Raw genomic sequence first — 15,199 nt, 5'->3', positions numbered from 1 at the left:
AACACTTTTAAGACAAAGTCTACATATACTTAAATTCAAAAAGCCTTTTTAGTTTTACAGATTTATTCAGTATAAGTAGGAAACTCCATTTGCATAAGGAGTGTATATATAAAAGTAAAGAAATAATGTTTGAGTTTGACATACTCTTATATTATTTTACTGATCGCTTCTTGTTGTCATTGAAAGAATAATTATGATCTTAATTTTCAACCAAACCGGGTCTGCTCCTATTTGCAGGTTTTCACTTTATGTTTTCAAAGGAACTCATTTCATTCACTAAAACTACAACGTTTCTAAGCACCGTGTTTAAAAATCCGCGTACTTTGACTTGGTCGAAACCGCCTCGGTAGCCTAGTGGCAGAGCGTCCGCTTCGAGTGCGGGAAGTCGTGGGTTCGATCCTCGGCCGCGTCATACCAAAGACGTAAAAAATGGTACTGGCAGCTTCCTCGCTTGGCGCTCAGCATTAAGGGGATAGTGCTAGGACTGGTCAGCCCGGTGTCAGTATAATGTGACTGGGTGGGGTATCATGCCACGTGTCTACGGCGTGATGTTCCAGTGAGGCAGCACTATAAAGTTTGGCATTGTGCTCACTGCTACAAGTAGACGCCGTCGTTTATATGACTGAACAATTGTTGAAAAAGACGTTAAACCCGAACGCACACACTTGACTTGGTCGCGTTACCCTTTATGGCCACGGAAACTATTGAATATTTATACATAATAGGGTTCCGCTTAAGCCGAATCTAGGGATTGTGAGAGATGTTCGAGTAATATTCAACCCAGCAAAATAATAGCAGATTTGCATCGTGAGTGTGAGGGATGTTGCGCATTACTCCTCTGAACAGCCTTATTAAACCAAATCCGAAACCTACGCTCTGCGGGTCGTCTCAGTGTTGTGAACATTTGTGCAAAGTTTCTTTGAAATCCTTCAAGCAGTTCAAGAGTATCAATGCGACCACGAAACAAACTGATAAAACGTTCGACCCCTAAGTGTGACCTTGACCTTGAAACGAGAAATCCTAAACGTGAGCTTTGCACGTCGTCTCGGAGTGTTGAAGTTAAGTGTGTCACGTTGCTTTGAAATCCTTCAAGGGGTTCAAGAGTTACAGAGCGGACAGGAAATTGCTAACTGACGGACGGGCGGACACCGGGGTCTCCTCTTTGGGCGTATAAAAAATCATACTTACCGGTGCTTGTTCTTTAATTATTTGCTCTTGAAAATAGATTTTGCAGTATTTTCCGACTTTCAAGGGCAGACAATTCATGACAAGGCTGGGTACCTATAATTTGCTTTATTTTATACTTCTGTTTTCAATTTGATTCTCTGTCTGTTAACTATGAACATGACAAAATGATACCTCGAGGTCCTGGTCTTCCCATGGACCAAATTTCTTTAAATTTAGTACACTGAATGCAAATGATTACTAAAACAGAGACATGAATTAAAATGCACATTTTCATTGCTTTAATCTTGAATTATCTGCCCATGAAATTTGGATTATTTTGTATTTTCTGACTTTTCAAGGGCAGATAATTCAAAATCAAGCACCAGAACCTATGTTTCTTGATGCATATTTCCGTTTTAAACTTGATTCTCAGTCAGTACACTAAGTTTCAAGAAATTCTGTGCGTAGGAAAAATTTTTGCCTTTATACATGTAGGAATCTGTAAGATGTGTCTTTAAATAAATGATAATGATTGTAACAAAAACAGCAAAACATGAATTGAGATTTGTTGTGATACACGTACATGATATTTAAAGTAAACACAACACAGATCTTAATATTGCATTGATGTCAAAAAATAACGAGCACATAAACCATCATGCTTGAAACTTGAGCAATATCGTAAACGCGGGCGATGCATCAGCATTTAATATCATTCGACAATGATGGATTTCATCATACCGACCAACTGACACTTGGACTCAGTGTTGTTATTTTTCTAGTACAGTAACTTTAGCATTATGAAGTCTATTCAATTTATCGGCATAAATCGATGTAAAAGGACGTGTTGGGCGATGCATATTTCATTTACTTGTCACAAATAAACTTAATCAAGCCCAGTTTGCTATTATTTTGCTTACTGCATTTCAAGGAAAATTAAATTAAATGAGAATGTTCATGATATGATAGTCTAAAAGATTATTTTTAAAGATATGTTTTCCCAGTGAATCTGTCGATGCATGCTATCGTATCAGTGTCGTGTCGCGTACATGTATTGAATGGCATGCCGGAAGACAGTCCATAGATTTCTCAAGCTTTTTTTCCCTCAAGGAGAATTTTCAGGATTCCTTTGAATTTATAAGACAGTAATATTTGTAATTGATTAAAATGGCGTTGTATTCTACTTTCTTGTATTCATCAAATACAGCTACCGATTGTTTTGACATCCTTCAAGGGAAGATAACCCAAGACGGTGTTTACACCATAATCACATGGAACAGTCTCCGACACATTCAGGTGTACTGTGATATGACTACAGATGGAGGCGGATGGACAGTAATGATTTAATTATTCTTCTATTTTGTTTCTTTTTTTTATTTGATTTGTCATTATGGCTGCTATGTCTTGTAAAATTAGATATCTTAATTGCAAAAAAAATGGATATTATGAGTTATCTCTTCTTTAATTAAAACCCTATAATAGTAAAATGTCATGCCTATATATCAATATAGTTTTTGTGTAAAACTAGGATAAAGAATGTTCAAGTACTGAAAACATTACCGCGACCATCGTTGGCAGGGAAAACATTATCGTTTCCATGTATCTAAGACACGCAACTAAGACAAGGACTGAGATTAGCATATGTCACAATCATTGTATATTTACAGTCGGTAAAATATTATCTTTGCCGGAAGACTGAAAGAACATACACAGTGCAAAAAAGAAATTTCAGTTATCACTGACAATCCTTATCTAGAGGACATTAATGAAAGGAATATTGTAAGATTATATTGCAAACTTCAGACCCTTCTTGACACATATTGCAGACAAATATGTGAAAAATAAGATTCAGAGTTAAAAATAATTCTTACTACAAGTAAGCAAAAAGACAAGGGCTATTTGACACGGAATTCAGTACATCTGTGTTTTAAGTGCACATATATCTTATTAGATGGTCGCTATACAGGTAAGTTGAACAACTTAGAACAAATGGAGGCCACCATTCCCACTGAAAAAGTGAGGAACAACGTATGCTTTTGCCCTCATCATTTTGTTCAAAAATATTTTTTCACAGAAACAGTAAATATAGGTAAGAAGACAATTGAAATGTAATTGTAAGATTTTTTTATATATTTAGCAGCTTGAAGTATTCTCCACCGGTAATGGATTGTTAGGTTATCTAAATAGGAAATTTGGTGTAAAACTCAAGAAAACAAACAAAACAATAGGATTATCATTTCGGCCAAGTTATGTCAAAATCAATTCAGTTAGATCAAGTAGGTAGGTTACCTTTATATTTGTATGTGCGCGCGCCAAACCGGAAGCTGACGTGACGATTTACGAAGAATTTTACGACAAACTAAATGTGTTTGTATATCCATTTTACAGAAAAATAATCATGAACCTGTCTCGGACCTGATGCTTAATGGTTTAACAATAGTGTACCATGTAAATTGCTTGGTATTTTGCTAATACGAAATTGTGATTGTAGTTGCTAAAACATTGAATTACACGAAATATAAAAAAAATCGCTGCGGATCATCTAATCTGATTTTACCTTGGTAACAAGGTAACGAACCTCCTTAAGATAACACGGAACGGAAACGAATATTAGTCTGTAAAACTGTGTTAAAACAGACAGATGGACGGATATAAAGGAATATGAACGTTCAGTATACGTATATTCTTTCGTTATTTCGATGGGGGACAAAGCTATCGAAGGGACAAATTTCAGTTCTGAACAAGAATTAAAAGAATCTTTTTTTATAAATTAACACGCAATTCTGTTGGGCGCCATTTTTGTTTTCGTGATTGACTTAATATTAATATCATTTTTATCTATTTATATATAAAACTACTTAAATAATTATCTTAAATTTATTTGTAAGTTATGATATGCACAGTTCCCGAATAAATATATACCCCAGTAGCACGTACTATTTATGGTTGTCAAAAAATTAGGAAAATATCCTACTTTTATTATATTTAAAATTGAAATTACACACCAGGCAATTTTTGTGACAAAAATGGGGACAATAATTTATTGAATAAACATCGTCATCGCAATCTCAATAACGACAATATTTACTTAATAGCTGTTATTTCCCTTGGTTTCGATTTCCTGTCACATTGCGGTGGATGTCATTTCTTACTCATGTTATAGAGGCAATAAATATACATTTTAGCAGGGATCTAGCTCTATGTAACGAGTCATTTTGATCCTTAAATTAATGTCTAATAGAACTATACAAAAACTGAAAAATATCAAGTGTTTCTTTATTTGACTGGCAGCCTTTAAATTAAAATATATTTGCTACCTCACTCTTTTGGGGCATAGAACTAAAGATGATTTAGACAAAATATCAAGGAGACTTTTCACAGTCAAAAGTGTTTATATATGAAAATTCAGAATATTCTCTGATGTGCAGATACAAAAAATCTAAACTTATTGTATGTAATATGTTACAGACTGTATGTATAATTAAATACATACGATACTGATATAGTACGTTCAGTCTTTTCAAAAGAGTGAAAGAATGACTATTCCTTAGTAGACATCCTTTTCGTTGCTTTTAACATATTTACTAGCATATTGTATGCAATTTTTTACATTGTCTTAATAGACACATTATAGTAATAAGTTGTACGCTGTTTTGATACTCATTTTGTACTTTTCAGGTTTTCCAAAACCGATTTGATGGATCCGTTGAGTTTTACAGGAACTTTTCTGAATATGAAATCGGATTCGGACGTTTAAACGGGGAATTTTGGTTAGGTAATCATTTATTCTTTGTTTCAGATTTGTCATTAATGTAATATTTCAAGCTAATGGTCAATGTAAACACAATAATCTTATCATGTGAACTGGAAACGCATGTCAAATTTGCAGCACGATTTTTGACGTTTCTCAATGTACCGGTTTTCAGGCTAGGGGTAAGGCTAGCTCCAATATATATTTTGTCAACAGACCTTTGGCGTATAAAAGATTGTCGATGAAATATTTAGTAGTGCCGTTAGAGGTGCCGGAGGTTGTTGAAGTGACGTTGCTTTTTACAACTTCTTTCTTGACTTTCCATGACCGGCTTGAAGAAATTAGCAAGATCCTTCAACATACCCTGTGGATGGATGTGATAAATTAATATGTGTCCCTTGGTATTGTTTAGTGTTAGGAACTCCCGACAAAGCGAGAAAGCGACAAAGGTTGTATTTAAAAATCCATCATTCATTCTATGTTCTCTTCCTTGTCGATTAAAAGATACTTCGTAACACCATTATCAATTCAGCTTCTGCATTGCAACTGTGCCCAAAATCTCGTCGTTTGAGTATTTATTCCCATCTATTTGAAACCTATTCTTTTAGTTTTGAGAAACTTCATAAGCTTATGTGTTCAGTTGGCGGTTGCGTGAAATTCTCTATTCTTGTCTGGACATCTTCTTATATCCTTAGGTGTTCTTCGTTAATGTGTTTTCTTTTCAACTACCCCTTGGTGCAATTTATTTTTCTCATCAAATTACGCCCTCAAAACCATATTTAGCTATATCAGCCAAACAAGAAGTGCTGCCATTGAAGTTGGATTGAATCTTATCATTTTCATCCAGCTTATCATCAGCCTTTATCTAGTTGTCTATAACTTGTAGCATGTATATCCACATCTCTTACACACATTGTTGTTTTTAATATATGTCCAACGGTGCTCTTTGGGTTGCTTTTCCTGTCGATTTTGTTCCCCGTATATGTATTTATTATGCTAGTTTAAACTTTAGCCATTTTAATATCATATTTGATGCGTGCGTAGTGGAGTTATAATTTCAATGATTCTATAGCGGCCTTCCTAAGATAATGCCCGGAAGGCAGCTTGTGTCTTGATACTTAATCAGAGCTTAAATGTCCCCATTTGACCTATTGGCCAATGTAGATTACTCGATTGAAACAAAACAGACTCACATAATTTTTATTATACAAGATTATATACGGAAAAAAATCGATACATGTATGAAATTCGTCTGTTAAATTTTGAAAGCAAAATATTGAAAATAATTGATTTTATTGTAGGTCTTGAAAATCTTTACGAATTGGTTTCTCAAGGCAGATCTGAACTTCGACTCGATGTGTCGGCCGCTAATGGAACGAAAGGCTACGTGACTTTTCAAAATTTCAAAATATCATCAGGCCCAAATTACACTCTTCACATTTCTCCCGGACACGGAACTATAGGTAAATAAACAAATGAGCAACATTTTACTTTTTCAATTGAATGTTTTTCTATAGCTTAAAGATGGATGTCAAGGTTTTTTATCATTGACATATAGAAAAAAGTGTGTGTGTGTGGGTGTGTGTGGGGGGGGGGGGAGTTGAAACAGAAACCTTGCCTTTTCCACTTGATCTTCAACAAATACAGTGTCTAATTGGATGTCTATTTGCATTACAAATTTTCTCTAGAAATGATTAGAGTAACATCTTAGGTACTGAAAAATCGAGGGTAATGGTATTGCATGATGGTGCGGTCCAAGAAAATCCATGATTACCAAGATGGTCGGCAACAATATAATACTACTCGTTCTTTATTCAATGGGGATTTTGTAAATCACAGCTCTTATAAATGAATACACACGTCAACATACAAAAATAGCATTTTGTCCTTAAGTAATTCCGTAATTTCAAATAATTATGAATTTAGGGGCGACAAGATGGCAAAAAATCCAGTTTTTTTTTTTTTTTTTTTTTTCAAAATGTTCTATAATTATGTTTCTTGTAAATTTTCAGTCTATGGACAGAACTTCCCAAGAGTTTTACACTCTGTAAATTATCACATGAAAACAAAAATAAACATATTTACATATTCTGGGTAGATATTTGTTGCTAGCACAGCTATAAAAGTGGGTGATGTAAATCAACCCCTGAAATCGGCAGATTTGGAATTCATACATATGAGATGATTTTCATCTAAACTTCATTTTTTCTTTGCCTAATAACAAAGTTTAATAATTATGGTATACACTCGAAATGTTTATTGAGTAATTACCTATTTGACATTATAAATGATAAAACATGGAAAGGTCGGGTTAAAGTGAAATTTCTGGTTAAAGCCCTGCTCCCGTCCTACCTTTTAACCACTGAAAAAGCATGAAAACCCTGACTATGAACAGTGAAACTTGTTAAAATAGAGTCTATTTTATATAAAATTCTATATGAAATACCTGTGGTTTTGCGTGCTAAAGTGTGGCACGTGGCCGTTAACTGTTACCTATTGTATTCATGGGTTGCATACACACAAAAGAATTTGAATAGCCGGGGAGCAGGGCTTTAATAACCGCATTTTTTATCTATATAAACTAAACCAAGCAATTGATTTATGGAGCATATTAATAAGAGCGATGTTGTTGCATCGTTGTGCGGGTTCGAAAATACAAGATGGCCGCAAAAAATGACAAACAATATACGTAGTATCTTGTTTTGTTACATAACGATTAACAATTTTGTTATTATTCTGGTAAAAGTGATATAAACAATTAATATATAATAACACGTTTAATTATTGTATGACATTTAAACATTATTTAACAAAAATAAAGAAAATTGACTAAAATTCAACATAAATCATAGAATGAATACGATTGTCCCAGGTTTCACTTTATTTGTATTATTTTTGTCACATGATTAACTGATAGGACATTAATTTGAGCTCCCGGTGTTTTGGGTGAATTTGTGGAAGTATCGCAAAAAAACTGGATTATTTCTGTCAAGAAAAGTGTCTATTGACATTAAGCTACACACCTGCAAAGCATAAATCTAGTGAAAAGAACTCTTGAAAGCAGAAAAATCAAAATAAAGTGAAAAACGGAAGGCTTCGTGGCCACTTTACATGGATAATACGCAGGTCAGTGGTCATTGTAGTCAAACCGGTTTGGTGGGCAATTGAGTAACTCGACAGCGGATTAGTAAGTGACCAAAATAAAAGTATTAATATTTCATCTTTGCCTGACTACTTATTATCTTTCCAAACCAAACTATGCAAAACATGGAAAGTGGTATTTACCTAAATTAAAATATGGCTAATTTTAGCAAATCCGCAGTTTAGTGGACAGTTTGTTCAATCTATGCAGTCACCTCCGTTTAATGTTATGCTGCAGAATACTTCACCGCAACGTAACTCATGGAGGATGTTAATTAAACAAAAATGTCAAAAATTGATAGCATAGAAAAAAAACTGTGAACAGAATTAACTGCAAGGTGGAAGACTTAGAAATTAAGTATACAGACCTAGAAATTAAGTATACATCTATAGATACCAGAGTGATAGTGTTCCGCAGCACGGAATATGATGAAACTATAAAAACACTGGAAAAGTATTTAAAGATCAGGCATCTACAATGGAAACTGATTACCAGCTATTAAATGAAAAAGTTGACGATCTAAAATCTTGCTGTCTTCGTAACACTGTAGACTTCGTCTACTGTTTCAAGGAATTCCTGAAACGGAGACGGAAAATTGTGACACGCTGGTGTTGGAACTTATCAAGGACGATCTTGAAATTGCCGCGTACGCACAGGATTGGACAAAAGCAAAATAAAGGTACACGACCGATAGTAGCGAAATTTCAAAGCTACAAGGCGCGAGAACTTGTGCGGGTCACAGCTAAAGACAAAGCCGAAGATCTGAATCTAAAATTAAAGGCGTTGGTGTACAACAAACCAAATCTGTCCTGGAAAATAGAAGGGAGCTTTTCCCAGCTATGGAGCAAGGAAAGCCCAAAGAAAATAGCGTGAAGTTGACGGGCGCTAAATTGTTAGTTCGAGACGGTAATAGCTAACATATCCAGGAGATTTCCAGTTAGGAACAGCATGAGAAATTACAAATCTTATCATGGAATATAAACGATTTAGTTAGAAAATTACAAGACGAGGAATTTATAAATTATGTGAAAAGCATAAAACGAGTAACGGAATTGATATTTTATAATTCGACAGACATCTTAATAGCGATCAACTAGATATTGAACCATCATTAGCAAGTCAGTATGATATTCCTATTCGATATAATAAAGATTCCGTGATTCATGTTAATGGGCGGATACTTGTCTCGCTTTGTAAATCGACTGGTCACTTCATCGCAAACGGGTGGATCCATAACTCATATGACCATACTTTTTATCATCACGTGGTCTCAGTGTAACGGACTATTTATTTGTACATAAAGAAAATCTCTACACGATCAGTAGCTTTGATATTGACGAAGGTCACATCTATCTCGTTTACGTTTTACGTTTGATGTATATGTAAGAAACAAGCAATAATAGAAGTAATATAAAAATTAATACTTCAAATACCGAATGAAAAACAATATGGGACGAGGAAAAGGTACAGACGTTGAAAACTGCTATATTTTAAACGATGTTATCTGTAATGATAAGAATTGTTTGTTTTTTTTTTCTCTTTTTGGAATCGTCTTTAAACTGTAGAACGACCCGTTTAATTTTTCAAATTGTATTTTGTAGCCAATGTTTAATAGCGAGACCGGTCGTCAGTTTTTAATATTTTCAGGATCTCCCTTCTTGTAAATTAAGGAAAAACACTGTATTTGAGATCTAGACAATTCATTATTTTTAAATCCTTCGTTTAGGGCATCAACGAATAAATTACCAAACAGATCCCAAAACTTTACATAAAACTCGGCGGATAAGTCATCTAACCCCGGTCTTTTGTTTAGTTTCATTCCGTTAATAGCTAGGGTGCATTCTGCATGTGTTAATAAACCTTAACATTAGTTTGAAAGCTTATTAGTTAACTTGTTGTCTAAGTTAATAGCATCAAGGTATGACTGTTAATTCATATCATTTGTTTCAGAACTATATAAGTTGTCATGAAATAACACATCTTGGTTTAAAATTTCATTTTTGTCTGTTATTATTTTGTAATTGACAACAAGAGATGACAAGAATCGTTCCCGATCTATTAATGATCGGGTAATCAGTCTTACAGAAGTTTAACATAAAAATGCGCTGGAAACATTTGATAGGTATATATGCTTTTCAAATAATGATAAACCCTGTCAAAGTTAACCAAACTGGTTCTTCAATGATGAATGCTATACAGCAAAAAAAGGTATTTAAAAGGGCAAGAAATATTTTTGTCAAAAATGATACGGAGGTAAATAGAAAAGATTTTGTAAAAATGCGTACACAATAAAATTAAATTAAATCAAAAACAAAATATAGATTTAAGCTGCGTGAGAGTCTTGAACTTGAAACTATTGCAACGAAACAACCCCTTAGGTTTTGGAAATCCGTTAAAATGATTTAAAAAAAAAAGTTCTAAAAATAAAGATAAAGTAATTGACCAACTTCATAGGCATTTTGCATTATTTGGTGAAAATTGTGATGCAGATGTAAATATTGAGGAAGATAATTTTGCAAATTATCAATATCTGAGCAGGAGGTACATAAAGCTGTATTTAAACAGAATGACTTTAAATCTTCTGGCCCAGAATGGCATTTCAGCAGAAATAATTAAATCCTCTTACAGTATTATTTCTTCTCACCTTGTTTCACATTTTTAATCAAAATTTTGATAGTGGGGAATACCCTTAAAGTTGGGGGACAGGATATATTTTCCATATATTTAAAAGAGAGATCCAAAGGTATCTAAAACCTACCGTGGTATAACACTGAATAATACTTTGTCTTAAATATATTCACATATATTACTTAACAGACTAAACTTATAAACAGAAAAATACGAAACACTTGTAAATTGTCAGTTTGGATTTCAAAAAGGTAAAGGACGGTAGACTGTATATTTCTTTTACATTCGATTGTATCAAAGGTGTTGTATTATGGTAAAAAATATATTTTATATTAATTTTATTGATTACTCGTCTAAAGAGGTAAAATAAGGAGATTTATGATGTTCGTAAATGATCTAATAAAGAACATAAATGTTGGTCTTGGTGGTATATTCTCTATCAATGAGCTTAGTCTGTTCCTGATACTTTACGCCGATGGTCACGTATTATTTTCCACCAAACCTGAAACTTTGCAAAATGCGTTAAAGAACGTAGAAATGAACTGTGATACTTTTGGTTTAAAGATAATACGAGTAAGACCAAGGTCATGATCTTCGAAAAAAGATGACCAACCAATTTTACCTTTTATTTATACGGAGGTAAACTTAAAGTGGTATCATCCTTCAAATATTTAGGTATATTCTTTCTAAGAATGGCAATTTGCCGCGTACACAAAACTATAGCAGATCATGCATTATAAGCGTTGTATTGACTGTTCTCTTTTTTTACCAGTATAAATTCAAAACCAGTGAAAAATGTAAATTATTTCAAATGTTGGTCTCCTCAGTTCAAAATTACTGCTCAGACGTATGGGGTCCGAAATAATCCATACAAAATTCTGTAGAAAGACTCTTGTTGTTAAAACTTCAACAAATCTGACAGGATTATATGGTGAACTTGGCACCCGTGAAAATTAAAAGACATATAAACATGATTAGATACTGGTTAAAAATTCAAACGTTGGATGAAAATAGATTGATAAAGGAAATGTTTGATATGCTTAAGGAAGATTAGACAATAGTATAATATAATAGTCAGAACTGGGCGCATCAAATCAAACTATTTTGGACAGTCTGGGCTTATCTGATATGTGGCATAATCTTCGTAACTATCAAAATACATCGGTAATGGATTTTACCAAACAAAGAATATTAGATCAGTTTCATCAAATCACAGAGATTAATAACATATTCTAGGTTCAAACATAATTTTACTCTTGAACAATATCTTGATTGCTATAGCTTAGAAAAACGATTTAAAGTTGCCTTTAGTATTCGTTAGATTTCGTTTATCTTCACATAGTTTTGAAAAAGAGGGAGAAAGATATTACAATATTTCAAGATCAGCAAAAAGAATCTGTAAATTTTGTACATCGAAAGCTGTAAAAAACGAATGTCATTTACTGTTAACGTGTCCTGTATATTGAGATTTACGTAGGCAATTTTTAAATTCATATTATTATACCTAGAAAACTTTGCAAAAATTTGATAATCTTTTAATGTCTAGAAGCAAAAAAGATATAATTAATATGTCAAAATTTATGTATTTCGCAAATAATCGTAGAAAGGAACTAGACAAATAAATATTCATATGTTATTGTTTTCAGTAAACTATCGTAATACTTTAACTTCTGATTAAAGATATATATTAAGTTCACATTTCCCTTAGAACTTGAGCGGTAAAACTTTCATTGTTTTAGTCACTACACTCGTATGTAGGCTAGAAGTAATGTTATATTACTTAATGCTGAATAAACTTTGTTGTTCTTGTTGTTGTTGTATTGGAATAATGATTTATTTTATTTTGATGTTACAAACATTTATTCTGAATAAATAAAATTCAAAAGAATTGTTTCCACTAAACATTTATTGCATTAATAGCTTTTAAGCTTTTAAGAGTTGTAAAGGGTGAATTGACGTCATCGTGAGAACGTTTTATTTTGTGCCAAAATGACCATTTTATTTCATCCTTTTTAAATCGACTGCTTTAAAACACATTATTTCTAGTAAGGAAAATGTCACACTTCAGTGGTGAGCTAAATATGCACTGTGTGTTCGAAAGTAAATAGGTTAGTATAACCGCATAATATCATTTTTGCAAAAGTTTAACATTTTCTAGTGATTAAATGGTTAGTTTCTATCATTTCGTTGGAAAGGGGGGTACAAAACCCTGTGGGGATATATCGTGCCTGCTCCTACCCACCTTACGGCAGATGCAAACATCGTGTGTTCTATAATACGGAGAAATAATTGTTCTTTCGGCTTCTAATTTGACTGATTTGATTAAAGATTCTTTCATTTTCAAAGAAAATAGATATCACTGGTACTCGGTCTTTGTGTTCCATTTTTGTATTGAACCAAATTAGACGGTTTCCAATAGCATGAAGAAACGTTGGTATGTTGACATGTAAAGCTGTATGTCCTCACGCTGGTTCTGAAAGTTACTAACACGTTCGGTCACTTACTTAAAAGCATCGTTACTCTTGAAATCGTGATGATTGCTGCTTCTTTGAAAGTTAAAAGAATATTCTTTAAGAACACTTTGCTATTTCAATTTTGATTGGTTTTTGTTCCTGTTGAAAATAATGCATAGTTGTGTAAGTATTTTAAGAAGATTTGCTGTAAATGTCATTTATCCTTCAGCATGTAGAAATGTACAAATGAGGCAGATGCTTGAGAATGTTAAAGTTAGTGACACGTTTAGGTGTATGTGTATGCAATGACGTAGCTGTCTCATGTCGGGACTTTTAATTCTGTGTTGTCCACATTGTTTATTATTCTATCGAAGAGCTGTCATGGCATTATATATTTATCATACCAAATTCATATATTTCCCTCTTCATGATAAAAACGTTCAAATGTGCTTTACAAACAAATGCAGCCGTTCAAAGCCCGAAATTCCTCCTCTACTAGTACAGTATCATGTCGATCCGACCAGGACAGAGCAAAAGATAGCCCCGAGAACACAGTTAGACATGTGTTTAGATACATATATGCTTAGCTCTTTTGGAACAAACCGTCAGGTTCTTTAAAATGCCCGGTGTAATTATTCATTATGTCACAATGTATGCCACCTTGTCTACGCATAATGCGAACCTGTCTTCAGAACGTACTATTATGTTGCAAATATATGATTGGCATAGTATGTGACACGTTATTATATGAAATGCTTAAGTTTCAAAACGTGACCTTGTCCATAAAGAACCTTATTATGACCGCGTAATATGGCCTAGCTTTTTTTGAATAGACAGCACGCGTAGAGCATCATTATGTCGGAAGTTTATGTCATCTTATCTTTGAAGCTGTATATATGACGTTTGCAGGCTCTATAACCTGAAATCAAATCTCCACTCTAAATGCCACATTGTTTAGTTCTGTCCATTGTATTCTTGTTGAGGGCAAGCCTATTAATTTGAATGGGGACCTTACACCGCTTTACATAAAATTGCACTGTTTGTATCATTGAAACTTCTATGAACAATATCGTATCAACACATTCGCGGATGTCTATGAAATGTTTTTGGTACTTGTAACATTTACAAATGTTGAGTTCTGCTCAACCCGGAGTTAGTGGGTGTGGGGGAGAGGGCAGCATGCATTTCCACATCGGTTCATTAACAAGACCAATTATACCGAGCCTGCATCATTTTCATGTTTGATGTCTGGGCGACTTACGGAGCTTCCATCCTTTTTATTCATATGTAATGGGTTTATACTATGTTGGCAAATTGTCATGTGAACTTGTTCAAGTACCTTTTCATTTTATGTCAGACAGTTATGTCATTACATCAGTGGCGTGTGAACTTGTCCAAGTAGTGTCTAACTATGTCAAGCAGCTATGTTATTATGTCAAAGTGGGGTATGAATTTTAAAGTTGCATCAAACATCTATTAGTATATGTATTTAATCGAAGATAGAAGCAGTCGATTTTAAAACAGTGAATCGTTCTGATGTAAGTTTACCCAACCCGCTTTGAAAAGCTTAAAAGCTAAATGATTTTTAAGGAAACAGATGTGGTTCGGTTTGTATTTATTTTTGATTAATGTTTGTAACATTAACTTAAAACATAAAATTAATTTCTAATAAAAATAAAATGAAATCTACGTCTAAAACATAATAATATTATGACGTTTTGGCGGGTATTTTTTTCATCAGTTTTCTTTATAGGTCTGTATAATTATATCTAAAATATCATCAAAATCATGTTGATAGTGTGTTATTACTTTTAATTATCCAGAATTATTGAAAAAAGGCCAGTTTTTGTATGGGGACAAATGTTTCCAATAATTAGTAAACTAATAAATCATATGATAATTATCAGTTACACTGAAAATAACACCATTCAATAAAGAAAGCCGTAGGTCTGAGTGATATATTATTTCGCATATAAGAACGAAAAACTCGGGTTATTCTACGATAAATCACACTTGGGAACTTGTTATTTCGATTTTAACACGAAATACTAGTGTTAG

General features: G+C 33.4%; 1 protein-coding gene across 1 annotated transcript in view; it reads left to right on the top strand.

Moving 5' to 3' along the window:
* The window catches only part of LOC123541720 (uncharacterized), a 49,492-nt gene that overhangs the window by 32,348 nt on the left and 1,945 nt on the right, over nucleotides 1-15,199 (top strand). The window contains exons 4-6 of the mRNA XM_045327273.2: nucleotides 2,375-2,502; nucleotides 4,846-4,942; nucleotides 6,220-6,381. Coding sequence (XP_045183208.2) covers nucleotides 2,375-2,502; nucleotides 4,846-4,942; nucleotides 6,220-6,381 — 387 coding nt within the window. The remainder of the gene's footprint in view (nucleotides 1-2,374; nucleotides 2,503-4,845; nucleotides 4,943-6,219; nucleotides 6,382-15,199) is intronic.

The sequence above is a fragment of the Mercenaria mercenaria genome, chromosome 19 (assembly GCF_021730395.1).
Source record: "Mercenaria mercenaria strain notata chromosome 19, MADL_Memer_1, whole genome shotgun sequence".
Lineage (NCBI taxonomy): Eukaryota > Metazoa > Mollusca > Bivalvia > Venerida > Veneridae > Mercenaria > Mercenaria mercenaria.
This window is presented reverse-complemented; position numbering and strand designations above follow the sequence as displayed.